Source organism: Panthera onca, chromosome C2 (genome assembly GCF_046562875.1).
Source record: "Panthera onca isolate mPanOnc1 chromosome C2, mPanOnc1 haplotype 2, whole genome shotgun sequence".
NCBI lineage: Eukaryota > Metazoa > Chordata > Mammalia > Carnivora > Felidae > Panthera > Panthera onca.
The window spans coordinates 65,659,530-65,675,930 of record NC_138347.1 but is presented as its reverse complement, the minus strand read 5'-3'; the positions used below and the strand labels follow the sequence as shown (position 1 = coordinate 65,675,930).

General features: G+C 38.9%; 1 protein-coding gene across 4 annotated transcripts in view; it reads right to left on the bottom strand.

Moving 5' to 3' along the window:
- The window catches only part of CFAP91 (cilia and flagella associated protein 91), an 85,726-nt gene that overhangs the window by 28,822 nt on the left and 40,503 nt on the right, over positions 1 to 16,401 (bottom strand). For all 4 annotated transcript variants that reach the window (XM_078453051.2, XM_078453052.2, XM_078453050.2 and 1 more), the window contains 3 exons: positions 7,712 to 7,869; positions 5,277 to 5,459; positions 4,246 to 4,388 (listed from right to left, as the gene is read on the bottom strand). In XM_078453051.2, coding sequence (XP_078309177.2) covers positions 4,246 to 4,388; positions 5,277 to 5,459; positions 7,712 to 7,869 — 484 coding nt within the window. The remainder of the gene's footprint in view (positions 1 to 4,245; positions 4,389 to 5,276; positions 5,460 to 7,711; positions 7,870 to 16,401) is intronic.

The following is a 16,401-nucleotide window of genomic DNA, read 5'->3' as shown; positions in this document are numbered from 1 at the left end:
TAATGTAAATAGAGACAGAAACTCAAAGAATCAAAAGGAAAGGCTAGAAATCAAAACACTATAACAGAAATGAAGAATGCCATCAATGGCTCATCAGTAAACTCCACATAGCTATAAAAAAAAAAAAAAAGAATCCAGGAATTTAAAGATAGGTCAATAAAAACTCCTCAACCTGAAATGCAAAGAGAAACAAACAAATAAATACAACAAAACATCCAAGAACTGTGAGACAATATCAAAAGGAGTAATGAGTGCAACTGGAATGCGAGATGGAGAAGAAAGAGAATGCAGAATAAATATTTGGAATACTAATGGCTGGAAACTTTGCTAAATTAATGACAAACACCAACCTACAGATCCAGAAAGCTTAAAAAAACGCCATGAAAGACACATACCTTAAACACACACACACACACGCACACAAACACCACAGGCATATAGTATTTAAATTAGAGAAAACCAAAGACAAAGAAAGAAATCTGAAAGAAGCCAGAGGAAAAAACACCTTAGCTACTGAAAAACAAAGATAAAAATTATAGTGGAATTCTAGTCAGAAACCATCCATGCAAGAAGAGAATGGAGTGAAATCTTTGAAGTGTTGGGGGAGGAAACCCCACCAACCTAGAATTCTATACTCAGTGAAATCATTATCCAAAAGTGAAAAGATCACAATTTTATACTTAACTGCTTCAAAGGATACTATCAAGAAAGTAAAAAGACATCCCACAGAATAGGAGGAAAATCTGCAAATCATTTATCTGATAAGGGTAGGCCTCAGAATATATACAGAACTCCTATACCTCAACAATAGACATTAAAAGTAATGTCTATAATAAACAATTAAAAGACAACCCAATTAAAAAATGAGCAAGGAATCTGAATAGACATTTCTCCAAAAAAGATATACAAATGAAAGGCACATGAAAGATGCTATAATTCATTAATCATTAGACAAAAGCAAACTGAAACCACAGTGACATACCACCTCACACACACTAGGATGGCTATAATAAAAAGATGGGCAGTCACAAGTGATGGCAAAGATATGGAGAAATCAGAATCCTTATACATTCCTGGTAGGGATGTAAAACAGTGCAACCACTTCTGAAACAGTCTGGCAGTTCCTCAAAAAGTAAAACATAGTTACTATGTGATCCAGTAACTCCATTCCTAGATCTAAAGCCAGGAGAACTGAAAAACTTATGTCACTCAAAAATCTGTACACAAATGTGCACAGCAGCATTGCTTAGATAAAAAGGAGAAACAACTCAAATTTCTATCAACTGATGAGCAGATAAACAAATTGTAACACATCCACACAATGGAATATCATATAGTCACAGAAAGTAATGAGGTACTGAGACCTACTACAACATGGATGAACTTTGAAAACATTATGCTAAGTTAAAGAAACCAGACACAAAAGGCCATACATTGTGTGATTTCATTTATATGAAATGTTCAGAATAGGCAAATCCATAAATTGAAAGATTAGTGGTTGCCAGGGGCTATGGGGAAGAGGGTAATTGGGAGTGACTGCTAATCGATATGGGGTTTCTTTTGGGATAATAAGAATGTTCTGGAATTAGATAATGGTTATGGTTGAACAATCTTGTGAGCATACTAAAAACAACTGAATTGTATATTTTAAAAGGGTGAATTTTATGGTATTGAATTATATCTAAAAAAAAATCATAAAAGAGAAATGAAGACTTCTTGAGACAGACAAAAACTGAAGGAGTTCTTTGCCAGGAGACCTGTCCTGTAATAAATGGTAAAACAAGTTCTCCAGGCAGGAGAAAAATGACATTGGTCAGAAACTTGCATTTCTATAAAGAAAGGAACAGTGGCACAGAAAGAATAAATGAAGGTAAATTAAACTATTTTTTCTTATTTTTAATTGATCCAAAATATAACTGTTAAAGCAATGATAGTAAAAATGTATTGGGTGATTATAGCCTATGGATCAGTGAAGTGAACGACTACAATGCCACAGGGACTATAGGGAGGAACTGGGAATAATCTGCTATAAGGGAAATGCACTATTTGGAAAGTGATAATATTACTTGAAGGTGGACTTAGATTATTTTATATGTAAACTCATATACTAGTTCACAAGACAAGCCTCACTAAATTTCAAAGAATAGGGATTCCTGACCATAGAGCAAATGAGTTAGAAGTTACTTCAAAAACGAGTTAAAATTCCTGCATATTTGGAAATTTAAAAACTTAAATACTCACAGGAGCAAAAACCATAACAGATGTTTTTAAAAAGTTAGATACTAATAAACACTTCATATCAAAACTAATGAAATATACCAAAATCAGTGTTTTGAAGGAAATGTTTAGCCTTAAATACTTTATAAAACTGATGAGTGCCTGAAAATTAATGAGCTACATGCCTACTTTAAGTTAGGAAAAGAACTACAAAGCAAAAAGAAAGAAGAGAGAAAGACATAATATGAATGGGAGTTAATACAATTGATAAAATATCTATAGTAAAGAAAATCAACAAATTTGGAGGTTCCTTCCTTGGAAGAACAATACCAAGAAAATTAATAAGCCTCCAGTAAAGCTGAATAAGAAAAAAGAGTTAAAGCACAAATAAATAATATTATGACTGAAAAAGTAGGCACGGTTATAGATAAATGCTAAGAAGATTATAAAATAATACTATCAACGTATGCCAAAAAAATTTGAAAAGTTAGGTGAAATGGACCTTGTAAAGAATGTAATTTACCAAAACAATGCAGAAAGATCTGTAAATAGTACAGAAATGAAGGAGTGGTGAAAGCTTTCCCATGAAGGTAACATCTCAGATAATAATTCTACCAAACTGAAGAAACAGATCATCTTAAGCTTAAACTCTTTTCAGAAGTAGAGAAGAAGGAATACTCTGCAGTCACTTAAGAAGACCTGTATAACTCTGACACCAATACTGTACAGAATCAAAATGAGAAAGAAAAGTAAGGCCATTTCACTCACAGATATAGAATCAAAATTCTGAAAAATAAACTAGTAAATCAAATCCAACAATGTATTAAAAGTAAGATAAAACACCTTGACCAGGTTAGGCTCATCCCCAGTATGTAAGGATAGGTTAATGTTTGTTTAAAAAAAAAAGGCAACTATAAATGTTCCTTATTATAATAATAATTTTAAAAAGAAAAATATATAATTATCTCAATAGATACAGCTGAAACATGTGACAAAATACAACATGAACACATGATTAAAAGCTTCAGTAAATTAGGAACAGAAGAGAACTTCCACACCCTAACAAAAAGTATCTACTAACACATCTTACAGAAAGTGAGAGAATAATGAATGCAGAGTTCAAATGGGTAAATGGAGACAGGGGGATGAGGTGGGAAGAACCACATAAATACACATGAATTACTGTTAAGGTCCTAATTTTTATAGTGAGTATGGGCTCCCATGGATTCTTATTCCATTACCAAAACCAACTGAACAAACATAGGTGGACCAGTGGGGAGATTATGTCGTGGACCAGAGAGTCTCAGTGTAGTTCCTACAGATCAGCATTACCTGGAAACTTGTAACAAATGCAAATACTCCAGCCCCACTTCTGACCTACTCAATCAGAAACTTTGCGGTTGGGCCCAGCAACACGTGTTTTAACAAGCCCTCTGGGTGATTCTGATGCCTGCTAAAGACTGAGCAGCACTATCATAAACCACGAATTCTAGAGTCTATACACCTACAGTCCAATTAACACATGGGAAGCACAGCTGGTGGCTCCTCTGTACTTGTTTCACGGGGACAACCATTGCACTTTCTCATTTAGTTGAGCTTTAAACTAGATCAGAGAGGCCTTGAATGTGACTCCCTGTTACCCTGGTAACAAATCTAAAAGGGAGAAAATGAGGCCTAGTACACTATTAAAACCAGCAGTAATTCCTAACACTAGAAAGTTGCTACGCCTCAACGTAGTCTCAGATATTATGGAGATCCAAAGTCAGAACCACTTTTAGGAAGTAACATGACTTCCGCCAAGAAATTGGAGAACAACCTCCAAGAGATTTTCCTACAGTTTGAAATGAGGAAAAGAAGCATATTCATTCAGCATAGCAGAGGCAACTTCCAGAAGAGAAAAATCTAGGGAGGAGAAAAAATGTAGAGTTATGTGTTGAGAACTACTGGACATTGCAATTTTGGAGGTATAGTATTTCACTGCAAAAGTCCCACTAGAAGCATCTTGTCTATGAATAAGGATTATTATACCTTATGAACCTCTGCCAACTCATGGTCCATTCTTGCTGCCCTCTTGAGAAAACCAGCTTTCGTGGTAGTGACTTTTGGCTTTGGAGGTCTGATTCGGGGTTGTGTCACAAAATCTGGGAGACATGACTCAAGTTCAACTAATCCTACAGGAAAGAAGTACATGTTTTTTAGTATTTGGTGATTAAATTTAGCATTTTGAAAGCGTATTGTTAGTTTTAGGAGCTATTTGCCAAGTGGTTTCATTTAGAATTATTGATGAGGTAGAGCCCACATAATTGGAGTGGACCCAAAACGTAAAGCAAATTTCTGCATAATTAACTCATGTTCTCAGTGACTTAAGATTGTAAAATGAGAATCCATTCTAATAAAATATTTCCCTACAAAAATTTAGTAAATTCTACGATAATAATCAAGAGAAAAGTAATGGTCATACGATACATGGGATCATCATTCTAAAGTAGATGTACACAAATTTATCTTATTCTGCTCTGGAGATGATCAGCCAGAGACACAAGTTCAAGAGTGTGACCATCAACTCATGATCTTGGCCATATACATGATGCTTCAACTTGTCAACTAAAATTTAAATAATCTAAATAAGCTTCTCTTGGACTTTATAAGAGGTACAGCTCTATGAATTTATCCCCTGGTTATCCATTTCCTTGCCCACTAGTTTTCTAGCACTTCTTAAAGGGCTGATTTCGTTATATATTTCTTGTTTGCTTTGAAAATCTGATATAAAAGCTTTTTCAGTTTCATTTTTGTATAACTTTATTAGTGACACTGAACAAGTTTAAATGTTTAGTAGCTAAGCATTGATACACTGTTATATAGTATATCCATTTATTTGAGTCTTAGCAGTTTTTATTGGTTTGTATGAACTCATATTAATAATATTGAATGTGTTCATTGCTATTTCTTGAAAATATTTTTACTTGTTGTTTAGCCTTTAATCCAATACTTCTTTATCTTCTAGTACTTTAATCTAATACTCCTCTTATACTGGACTTGTTATCATGTAAACATCTTACCTTCATAGGTGTTGAGATAGTGGTTTTTTACTACAAAGTCCTCTGAGTTGTTATCAGGGAAACGACCAAGGCGAGACAAAGGCCCATAGACCTGGGATGCATAGTCAGAATAATCCTTGATGATATTTCTTCTCTCCAACTTCCCTTCTATATTCTTTCCCTTTCTCACAAGTTTCCTGATTGCTAGAATAAAACATACCTCTGTGACTATCTCCAAAATATAGTTCTAAACAAATGCATAATAATAGGCCAGTTTTGTTTTTGTTCACAGAGAAACTACTGAACTGTGCAGTCATGAAGACCACTCACTGCAAACAGAATATAACACTAAAAACAGAGGTTAGTCCTCTGTGTGGCCCAGATCCTCATGAGACAAGCGGGAGTGACAGAAGTTGAGTCAATTAGTGTCCTCAATGGGTACTTGTCAAAAATCTTTTATAACTGGGGCACCTGGGTGGCTCAGTTGGTTGAGCGTCCGACTTTGGCTCAGGTCATGATCTCCTGGTTCATGGGTTTGAGCCCTGCATTGGGCTCTGTTTTGATAGCTCAGAGCCTAGAACCTACTTCGGATTCTGTGTCTTCCTCTCTCTGCCCCTTGCTCACTTGTTCTTTCTCTCTCTCAAAAATAAATAAACATTAAAAACTTAAAAAAAATTGAATAACTGCATTCCAAGCTCTGAGGTAAGAAGGTGTATTCGGCAAAAGTCTTCCAGGCTTACAAATGAAACTCAAAGTAACTGAAAAATACATGTTCAGGGGAGATTTGGAGAATTATTTTCTCCTAGGAGAATAATTGCAAGGGAGGGAGACTACAGGTTCTTCAGTAATCTGACCATCTTGGTTAACAATAGAATAAAGCACAATATATCCCAGCTTAGAGCTCTAGAAGTGTTTGGCAGTCAGAGGGAAAAGGCTGAGCTGTGCACATTCAGAGTTCATTCATCTAAGGAGTCATGCTTGCTACCTCCACCGGCTCCTTCTCTTTCAGTCCTATCACAGAGCCAGCCGGTTTGAAGGCTCTATGCTGTGTGCTCTCAATGCATGCAAAGTCATACTGTGGGACTGCCAAGTCTTGTTGCAAGAGGCAGCTGCATGCACCACTGCTGACTTGTGGGTGTTTATGTTTGATCCTCAGTGCTTCTGTGTATAACTTGGGATTTTAGAATTAAATAAAAATAGTTAACATTTTATTATTTACCTACAAAAGTTAGTCAACTCATCATTAGTTATACCAAGTACTGAAAAGAAAAAATGTTGACAATGTCTAACTACATACCTCGAAGCTAGTTTAAAGTTATTTTCTCACACACACACACACACACACACACACACACACACACACACACGACAAGTTCAGGGGCATATAAGTGAGAGCAGACAATAGGTGCCTCACTTATGATGGGAGGGAGTGGGGTCCTTGAAGGCCTCCCTGAGGAAGTGACATTTGAGTTCTGTCTTAGCCAGGGTTCCCCCAAAGGCAGAGCATGAGACAAAAGCAGTTGTGCAAGCAGTTTATTTGGGAGGTGATCCCAAAGGGCAGGAAGAGAGGGACAGGGGGAGTAAAAAAAAAAAAAAAAAAGCTACTCAACCCATTGTTAGTATTGTGAAGTGCTGAAAAAAAAAAACAAAACAACTGTTGAACATGTATACCTAGCATCTAGTTAAAAGTTAAAGTTCACTAAAAATAATTTTATGGAATTAATTTTTATAACTGTTTTACTTTTGCTAGAAAAATAACAAATTTGATTTTTTAAGTTGTAATTACATTCTGTTATTATACATTAAATTGATAATTTGCATATATAATTGATACATTACAATTTTATAAGGAAATTATATTAAAAGTTACTAAGCAAATAAAGCTATAAAGCTAAATCCTAATAAGTTAATTTTTTTAATTTTAATTTAGTTTTTATATAGTCCTTAAAAATTTTTTATATAGTCATTCTTAATCATCCACTGACTACTCCTTTTATATGTACAGATACAATACATAAACAAATCCGTGGTATTAAAATTTCATGGGAGGGGGCAAGCAGGAGAAAATATGTCTACATGTCTCATTTAAGGGAAATAATTTTAAAAAAGGTTGAGAAATTGGGCTCTCTGGGAACTCAACCCATGAGACTGGAGAGTCTCATGGAGACTACTCTCCCTCTCTCTCCCTCTCTCTCCCTCTCCCTCTCTCTCTCACACACACACACACACACACGCGTGTGCGTGCCAATGTCATTAACTTGACTACCTGTTAGAACATTACTACTTGGTTTTCTTAGAAATTTTCCTCCAGTCTTCTACTTTTGAAAGTAACTCTTTTCCTTTATTCATTTAATAACACTAGGACTCATAAGAATTCTATCTAAATCAGGTTTGGTCAAAGATTCAAAGCAAAGCCAACTTTCCCATTTTCTTCATTGTTCATATTGCACCTTTACCTGATACATGTCTGTGCTGAATCTGTGCCAGTTTTGCCTCCTTTGCTTCCTGCAGTTTAGACCACTGGGCATTCAAATGCTTCATGTTCACTTCATTTTGATTCTCATCACGCTTCTTCAGCAGCTCTTTTAGGACTTCCAGGCGAATCTCCTGCAGTCTTTAAATTACCAAACATAAAGAAGTATGTGGTATCTCCAACAGAATGTTCTACTAGAGAGAAAGGGAACGCCTGCCATAAACAGGATCTTCTCTTTGGGCTGGTATCATATTCATGTATTTTAAAAAGATCACTCTGGCAAAAGTGTGACAAATGGATTAGGTGCTTGGGGAGGCAACTCAACAATAAGTCTCTCTATAATAGGACTATGTCTGGGTGTAGTTCTGAAAGGCAAAGAGAAGTATGGCAGGTAAAAAAGAAAAAAAGGGGGGGCGCTCTCAAGGCAGATGAGCCTAAATGAACAACAAAATGTATGTGCACAGTTCCAGGTCGACAGATATTGGCTAGAGGGTTAAGTAATAGGAGTGACGAGAAAATGAGGCAGCATGCTATCTTAAGGAATAAATGTGAAAATGCCAGGGTCTGGCATATACAGGCACTCAGTCAATCTTTGCCTCCCTTCCCCTTGTCTTCACCTTGTTCTCCCAGAGCTACCTTGCTCATGTGTATATAACCATGTATAGATGACTTCAAAATCTGTACCTCAAGCCCAGGTATTTCTAAACCAGAATTCCTGTCTACTTGAATTTCCAGCTATCCCCTGACAACCTCAAAAACGCCTGCTCATTTTGTTCCCCCAGAAATCTACTGTTTCTTATCTCTTCTTCCCTCCTGTAATGATTCCTCCTCTAAAGCACTTCTCGCATCTATTCCCTAGCTCATGTTTTTGTCAACCCTCTCCTAACTTGGACTCTAGTTGCTAATCTAGTCTCTCTTCCTTCCAATCTTGCTCCACACAGCTGTCAAGATTTTCCTTCTTAAAATAGAATTTGAACATTTTACTCTTACTTAAAAATTCATAGACTAATTCATTCAGCCACTCATTTGTCAAATATTTATTAAGTGCTCACCGTATGCCAGGCAGGAAACAATGATGAACAAGATAAAACACCTTCTATCAAGAAGCACTGTTCTATTGGAGCAGGAGTATCAACTAGCATTTTATAAGACAAGGAGATACATACCAGACCAGAAGAATGAAAAGACTGTGGGAGAAGAAATGACAGAGCATCTATGTTTAGCACTATTCCCAGTAGATGTGGGGAAGGTTGGGAAGGCTTCCTTACAGGAGGCATTAACTCTGTAGTCTTGAAGATAAACAAGGATTGAGATTTGCCACATTGACAAGGAAAAAGCGATGCCTAAGCAGAGGAATCTGAATGTTCAAATCAAAGGGCTAGAGACAGAGCAAATAGGTCATGCTGGCAGGGGGTCTCAAAGTGAACGTAGAGGGGAGGGTGTGGAAGTAGTGACAAATGAAAATGGAGAAACAGGTATTTTTTAAAAAATAAGCCATACACCAATAGTCACCTTTCTCTCTGGAGTTAGAAATCCAAGGTTTGGTTCTCAAGTTCATCACTTACCTCAATTCCTTCAGTCATAAAATGGACGTAATAGTATCTATCTATCCATCCCATAAGGTTGTTGTGAGTATTAAATGAATTAATGTCTACAATGTGGCAGGACAGTGGTTCTCAAACCTAAACATGCATCAGATTACCTGGAGCCCACGGCCTGACTCAGTAGGTCAGAAATACCTACTGAGGAGTACTGGGGAGGTGCCTGAAAATCTGCATTTCTAACAAGTTCCCAGGTTTGTGCTGCTGGTTTGTGTATCACACTTTGAGAACTACTGGCTTGGAACAAACATGGCTCCAGCACGTGGTAACCTCTCCACAAGTGTAACATGCTCTACGAATATCATCATCATCACTAATATTATCATCTACCTGATGGCTTCTTACCCTTCAACACCCAGCTCAGAGGCTACCTTCTCTCAGTTTTCCCAAATCTCCACTCACTCCAAACAGAAGTAGCCAGAAACATTTTAAAGGTTTTTAATGTCCTTCTGATAAGAATATACCTCTCTAAATTGCAGCACTAAATTTAATTTTCTACAGACAGGATTGGGTACCTGATACCTATTTTGCCCCAAAGTACTTTACATTCTATTAGCTGCAAGCTTTTACCAAAACATCACACAGTCTGGATTCAGGGTTAATAGAAAGTGTTGTAAAAAGACAAACATATTTTGAATTCAGAACCACGTTGAGTCTAACTCTCCTGGTTCTTAACTCTAAGCACACTGTCAGGGGCCATGGTAGCATTGCTATGAGTAACAAAGTGCCTCGGCGCAGCCTGGAACAAAGAACAACCTCAATAAGTTCCCTTTCTTTCCTTTCTTTCTTGCTGGGGAGCTGGAATTTGGGGGTTTTCATCATTTCTACACCTTCCAAGGACAGCCTCATTACTGAAAATACATTAGTTAAATGACTGAAAACCAGAAGTACCTTGGCATATTGTTGTTTATCCACCGTGAGTTCATTTCCTAATTGAGGAATTCCACAATTTGTCTTTAAAGTAGAAAATGCCCCTGTTAGCTGTAGCTAAAACCCAAGGTGTCCTGACTGTGAATCCAGTACGAGGGGGAATAAGAGACAGTATTAGCTAGGAGGCTGATGGATATGAAGAGGGCCAAGGCCTAGGCAAAATGGCATTGGGAATGAACAGAAAGGGTCAGTTTGACTGGTGCAGTCACTCTGGAAAACAGTATGGAGGTTCTCCCCAAAAATTAAAACTAGAACTACCCTACGACCCAGCAATTGCACTACTAGGCATGTATCCAAGGGATACAGGTATGCTGTTTCAAAGGGACACATGCACCCCAATGTTTATAGCAGCACTACCAACAATAGCCAAAGTATGGAAAGAGCCCAAATGTCCATTGATGGATGAATGGATAAAGAAGATGTGGTGTGGAGGAGGGAGGGAAGATGGCGGCGTAGGAGGACGCTGGGCTCACCGCGCATCCTGCTGATCACTTAGATTCCACCTACACCTGCCTAAATAACCCAGAAAACCGCCAGACGATTAGCAGAACGGAGTCTCCGGAGCCAAGCGCAGACGAGAGGCCCACGGAAGAGGGTAGGAAGGGTGGCGAGGCGGTGCACGCTCCACGGACTGGCGGGAGGGAGCCGGGGCGGAGGGGAGGCTCGCCGGCCAAGCAGAGCCCCCAAGTCTGGCTGGCAAAAGCGGAGGGGCCTGATGGACTGTGTTCCAACAGCAAGCATGACTTAGCGTCTGGGAGGTCATAAGTTAACAGCTCTGCTCAGAAAGTGGGAAGGCTGGAGGACAAAGGGAGGGAGAGCTGCTGAGCCCCCGGACGACAGAGCTCAGTTTGGTGGGGAACAAAGGCGCTCACCAGCGCCATCTCCCCCGCCCATCCCCCAGCCCAAATCCCAAAGAGAACCAGTTCCTGGCAGGGAACTTGCTCGCTCCGAGCAAACACCCAACTCTGTGCTTCTGCGGAGCCAAACCTCCGGCAGCGGATCTGACTCCCTCCCGCTGCCACAGGGCCCCTCCTGAAGTGGATCACCTAAGGAGAAGCGAGCTAAGCCTGCCCCTCCTGCCCCCGTGCACCTTGCCTACCCACCCCAGCTAATACGCCAGATCCCCAGCGCCACAAGCCTGGCAGTGTGCAAGTAGCCCAGATGGGCCAGGCCACCCCACAGTGAATCCCGCCCCTAGGAGAGGGGAAGAGAAGGCACACACCAGTCTGACTGTGGCCCCAGCGGTGGGCTGGGGGCAGACATCAGGTCGGACTGTGGCCCCGCCCACCAACTCCAGTTATACACCACAGCACAGGGGAAGTGCCCTGCAGGTCCTCACCACTCCAGGGACTATCCAAAATGACCAAACGGAAGAATTCCCCTCAGAAGAATCTCCAGGAAATAACAACAGCTAATGAACTGATCAAAAAGGATTTAAATAATATAACAGAAAGTGAATTTAGAATAATAGTCATAAAATTAATCGCTGGGCTTGAAAACAGTATAGAGGACAGCAGAGAATCTCTTGCCACAGAGATCAAGGGACTAAGGAACAGTCACGAGGAGCTGAAAAGCGCTTTAAACGAAATGCAAAACAAAATGGAAACGACGACGGTTCGGATTGAAGAGGCAGAGGAGAGAATAGGTGAAATAGAAGATAAAGTTATAGAAAAAAAGGAAGCTGAGAGAAAGAGAGATAAAAAAAATCCAGGAGTATGAGGGAAAAGTTAGAGAACTAAGTGATACACTAAAAAGAAATAATATACGCATAATTGGCATCCCAGAGGAGGAAGAGAGAGGAAAACGTGCTGAAGGGGTACTTGAAGAAATTATAGCTGAGAACTTCCATGAACTGGGGAAGGAAAAAGGCATTGAAATCCAAGAGGCACAGAGAACTCCCTTCAGACGTAACTTGAATCGATCTGCACGACATATCATAGTGAAACTGGCAAAATACAAGGATAAAGAGAAAATTCTGAAAGCAGCAAGGGATAAACGTGCCCTCACATATAAAGGGAGACCTATAAGACTCGTGACTGATCTCTCTTTTGAAACTTGGCAGGCCAGAAAGGCTTGGCACGATATCTTCAGTGTGCTAAACAGAAAAAATATGCAGCCGAGAATCCTTTATCCAGCAAGTCTGTCATTTAGAATAGAAGGAGAGATAAAGGTCTTCCCAAACAAACAAAAACTGAAGGAATTTGTCACCACTAAACCAGCCCTACAAGAGATCCTAAGGGGGACCCTGTGAGACAAAGTACCAGAGACATCACTACAAGCATAAAACATACAGACATCACAATGACTCTAAACCCGGATCTTTCTATAATAACACTGAATGTAAATGGATTAAATGCGCCAATCAAAAGACATAGGGTATCAGAATGGATAAAAAAACAAGGCCCATCTATTTGCTGTCTACAAGAGACTCATTTTAGATCTGAGGACACCTTTAGATTGAGAGTGAGGGGATGGAGAACTATTTATCATGCTACTGGAAGCCAAAAGAAAGCTGGGGTAGCCATACTTATATCAGACAAACTAGACTTTAAATTAAAGGCTGTAACAAGAGATGAAGAAGGGCATTATATAATAATTACAGGGTCTATCCATCAGGAAGAGCTAACAATTATAAATGTCTATGCGCCAAATACCGGAGCCCCCAGATATATAAAACAATTACTCATAAACATAAGCAACCTTATTGATAAGAATGTGGTCATTGCAGGGGACTTTAACACCCCACTTACAGAAATGGACAGATCATCTAGACACACAGTCAATAAAGAAACAAGGGCCCTGAATGATACATTGGATCAGATGGACTTGACAGATATATTTAGAACTCTGCATCCCAAAGCAACAGAATACACTTTCTTCTCGAGTGCACATGGAACATTCTCCAAGATAGATCATATACTGGGTCACAAAACAGCCCTTCATAAGTTTACAAGAATTGAAATTATACCATGCATACTTTCAGACCACAATGCTATGAAGCTTGAAATCAACCACAGGAAAAAGTCTGGAAAACCTCCAAAAGCATGGAGGTTAAAGAACACCCTACTCAAGAATGAGTGGGTCAACCAGGCAATTAGAGAAGAAATTAAAAAATATATGGAAACAAACGAAAATGAAAATACAACAATCCAAATGCTTTGGGACGCAGCAAAGGCAGTCCTGAGAGGAAAATACATTGCAATCCAGGCCTATCTCAAGAAACAAGAAAAATCCCAAATACAAAATCTAACAGCACACCTAAAGGAAATAGAAGCAGAACAGCAAAGGCAGCCTAAACCCAGCAGAAGAAGAGAAATAATAAAGATCAGAGCAGAAATAAACAATATAGAATCTAAAAAAACTGTAGAGCAGATCAACGAAACCAAGAGTTGGTTTTTTGAAAAAGTAAACAAAATTGACAAACCTCTAGTCAGGCTTCTCAAAAAGAAAAGGGAGATGACCCAAATAGATAAAATCATGAATGAAAATGGAATTGTTACAACCAATCCCTCAGAGATACAAACAATTATCAGGGAATACTATGAAAAATTGTATGTCAACAAATTGGACAACCTGGAAGAAATGGACAAATTCCTAAACAACCACACTCTTCCAAAACTCAATCAGGAGGAAATAGAAAGCTTGAACAGACCCATAACCAGCGAAGAAATTGAATCGGTTATCAAAAATCTCCCAACAAGTAAGAGTCCAGGACCAGATGGCTTCCCAGGGGAGTTCTACCAGATGTTTAAAGCAGAGATAATACCTATTCTTCTCAAGCTATTCCAAGAAATAGAAAGGGAAGGAAAACTTCCAGACTCATTCTATGAAGCCAGTATTACTTTGATTCCTAAACCAGACAGAGACCCAGTAAAAAAAGAGAACTACAGGCCAATATCCCTGATGAATATGGATGCAAAAATTCTCAATAAGATACTAGCAAATCGAATTCAACAGCATATAAAAAGAATTATTCACCATGATCAAGTGGGATTCATTCCTGGGATGCAGGGCTGGTTGAACATTTGCAAATCGATCAACGTGATACATCACATTAACAAAAAAAAAAAGAGAAGAACCATATGATCCTGTCAATCGATGCAGAAAAGGCCTTTGACAAAATCCAGCACCCTTTCTTAATAAAAACCCTTGAGATAGTCGGGATAGAAGGAACATACTTAAAGATCATAAAAGCCATTTATGAAAAGCCCACAGCTAACATCATCCTCTATGGGGAAAAACTGAGAGCTTTTTCCCTGAGATCAGGAACACGACAGGGATGCCCACTCTCACTGCTGTTGTTTAACATAGTGCTGGAAGTTCTAGCATCAGCAATCAGACAACAAAAGGAAATCAAAGGCATCAAAATTGGCAAAGATGAAGTCAAGCTTTCGCTTTTTGCAGATGACATGATATTATACATGGAAAATCCGATAGACTCCACCAAAAGTCTGCTAGAACTGATACATGAATTCAGCAAAGTTGCAGGATACAAAATCAATGTACAGAAATCAGTTGCATTCTTATACACTAACAATGAAGCAACAGAAAGACAAATAAAGAAACTGATCCCATTCACAATTGCACCAACAAGCATAAAATACCTAGGAATAAATCTAACCAAAGATGTAAAAGATCTGTATGCTGAAAACTATAGAAAGCTTATGCAGGTAATTGAAGAAGATATAAAGAAATGGAAAGACATTCCCTGCTCATGGATTGGAAGAATAAATATTGTCAACATGTCAATACTACCCAAAGCTATCTACACATTCAATGCAATCCCAATCAAAATTGCACCAGCATTCTTCTGGAAACTAGAACAAGGAATCCTAAAATTCATATGGAACCACAAAAGGCCCCAAATAGCCAAAGTAATTTTGAAGAAGAAGACCAAAGCAGGAGGCATCACAATCCCAGACTTTAGCCTCTACTACAAAGCTGTCATCATCAAGACAGCATGGTATTGGCATAAAACCAGACACATAGACCAATGGAATAGAATAGAAACCCCAGAACTAGACCCACAAACGTATGGCCAACTCATCTTTGACAAAGCAGGAAAGAACATCCAATGGAAAAAAGACAGTCTCTTTAACAAATGGTGCTGGGAGAACTGGACAGCAACATGCAGAAGGTTGAAACTAGACCACTTTCTCACACCATTCACAAAAATAAACTCAAAATGTATAAAGGACCTGAATGTGAGACAGGAAACCATCAAAACCTTAGAGGAGAAAGCAGGAAAAGACCTCTCTGACCTCAGCCGTAGCAATCTCTTACTCGACACATCCCCAAAGGCAAGGGAATTAAAAGCAAAAGTGAATTACTGGGACCTTATGAAGATAAAAAGCTTCTGCACAGCAAAGGAAACAACCAACAAAACTAAAAGGCAACCAACGGAATGGGAAAAGGTATTTGCAAATGACATATCGGACAAAGGGCTAGTATCCAATATCTGTAAAGAGCTCACCAAACTCCACACCCGAAAAACAAATAACCCAGTGAAGAAATGGGCAGAAAACATGAATAGACACTTCTCTAAAGAAGACATCCGGATGGCCAACAGGCACATGAAAAGATGTTCAACGTCGCTCCTTATCAGGGAAATACAAATCAAAACCACACTCAGATATCACCTCACGCCAGTCAGAGTGGCCAAAATGAAGAAATCAGGAGACTATAGATCCTGGAGAGGATGTGGAGAAACGGGAACCCTCTTGCACTGTTGGTGGGAATGCAAATTGGTGCAGCCGCTCTGGAAAGCAGTGTGGAAGTTCCTCAGAAAATTAAAAATAGACCTGCCCTATGACCCAGCAATAGCACTGCTAGGAATTTATCCAAGGGATACAGGAGTACTGATGCATAGGGGCACTTGTACCCCAATGTTTATAGCAGCACTCTCCACAATAGCCAAATTATGGAAAGAGCCTAAATGTCCATCAACTGATGAATGGATAAAGAAATTGTGGTTTATATACACAATGGAATACTACGTGGCAATGAGAAAAAATGAAATATGGCCTTTTGTAGCAACGTGGATGGAACTGGAGAGTGTGATGCTACGTGAAATAAGCCATACAGAGAAAGACAGATACCATATGGTTTCACTCTTATGTGGATCCTGAGAAACTTAACAGAA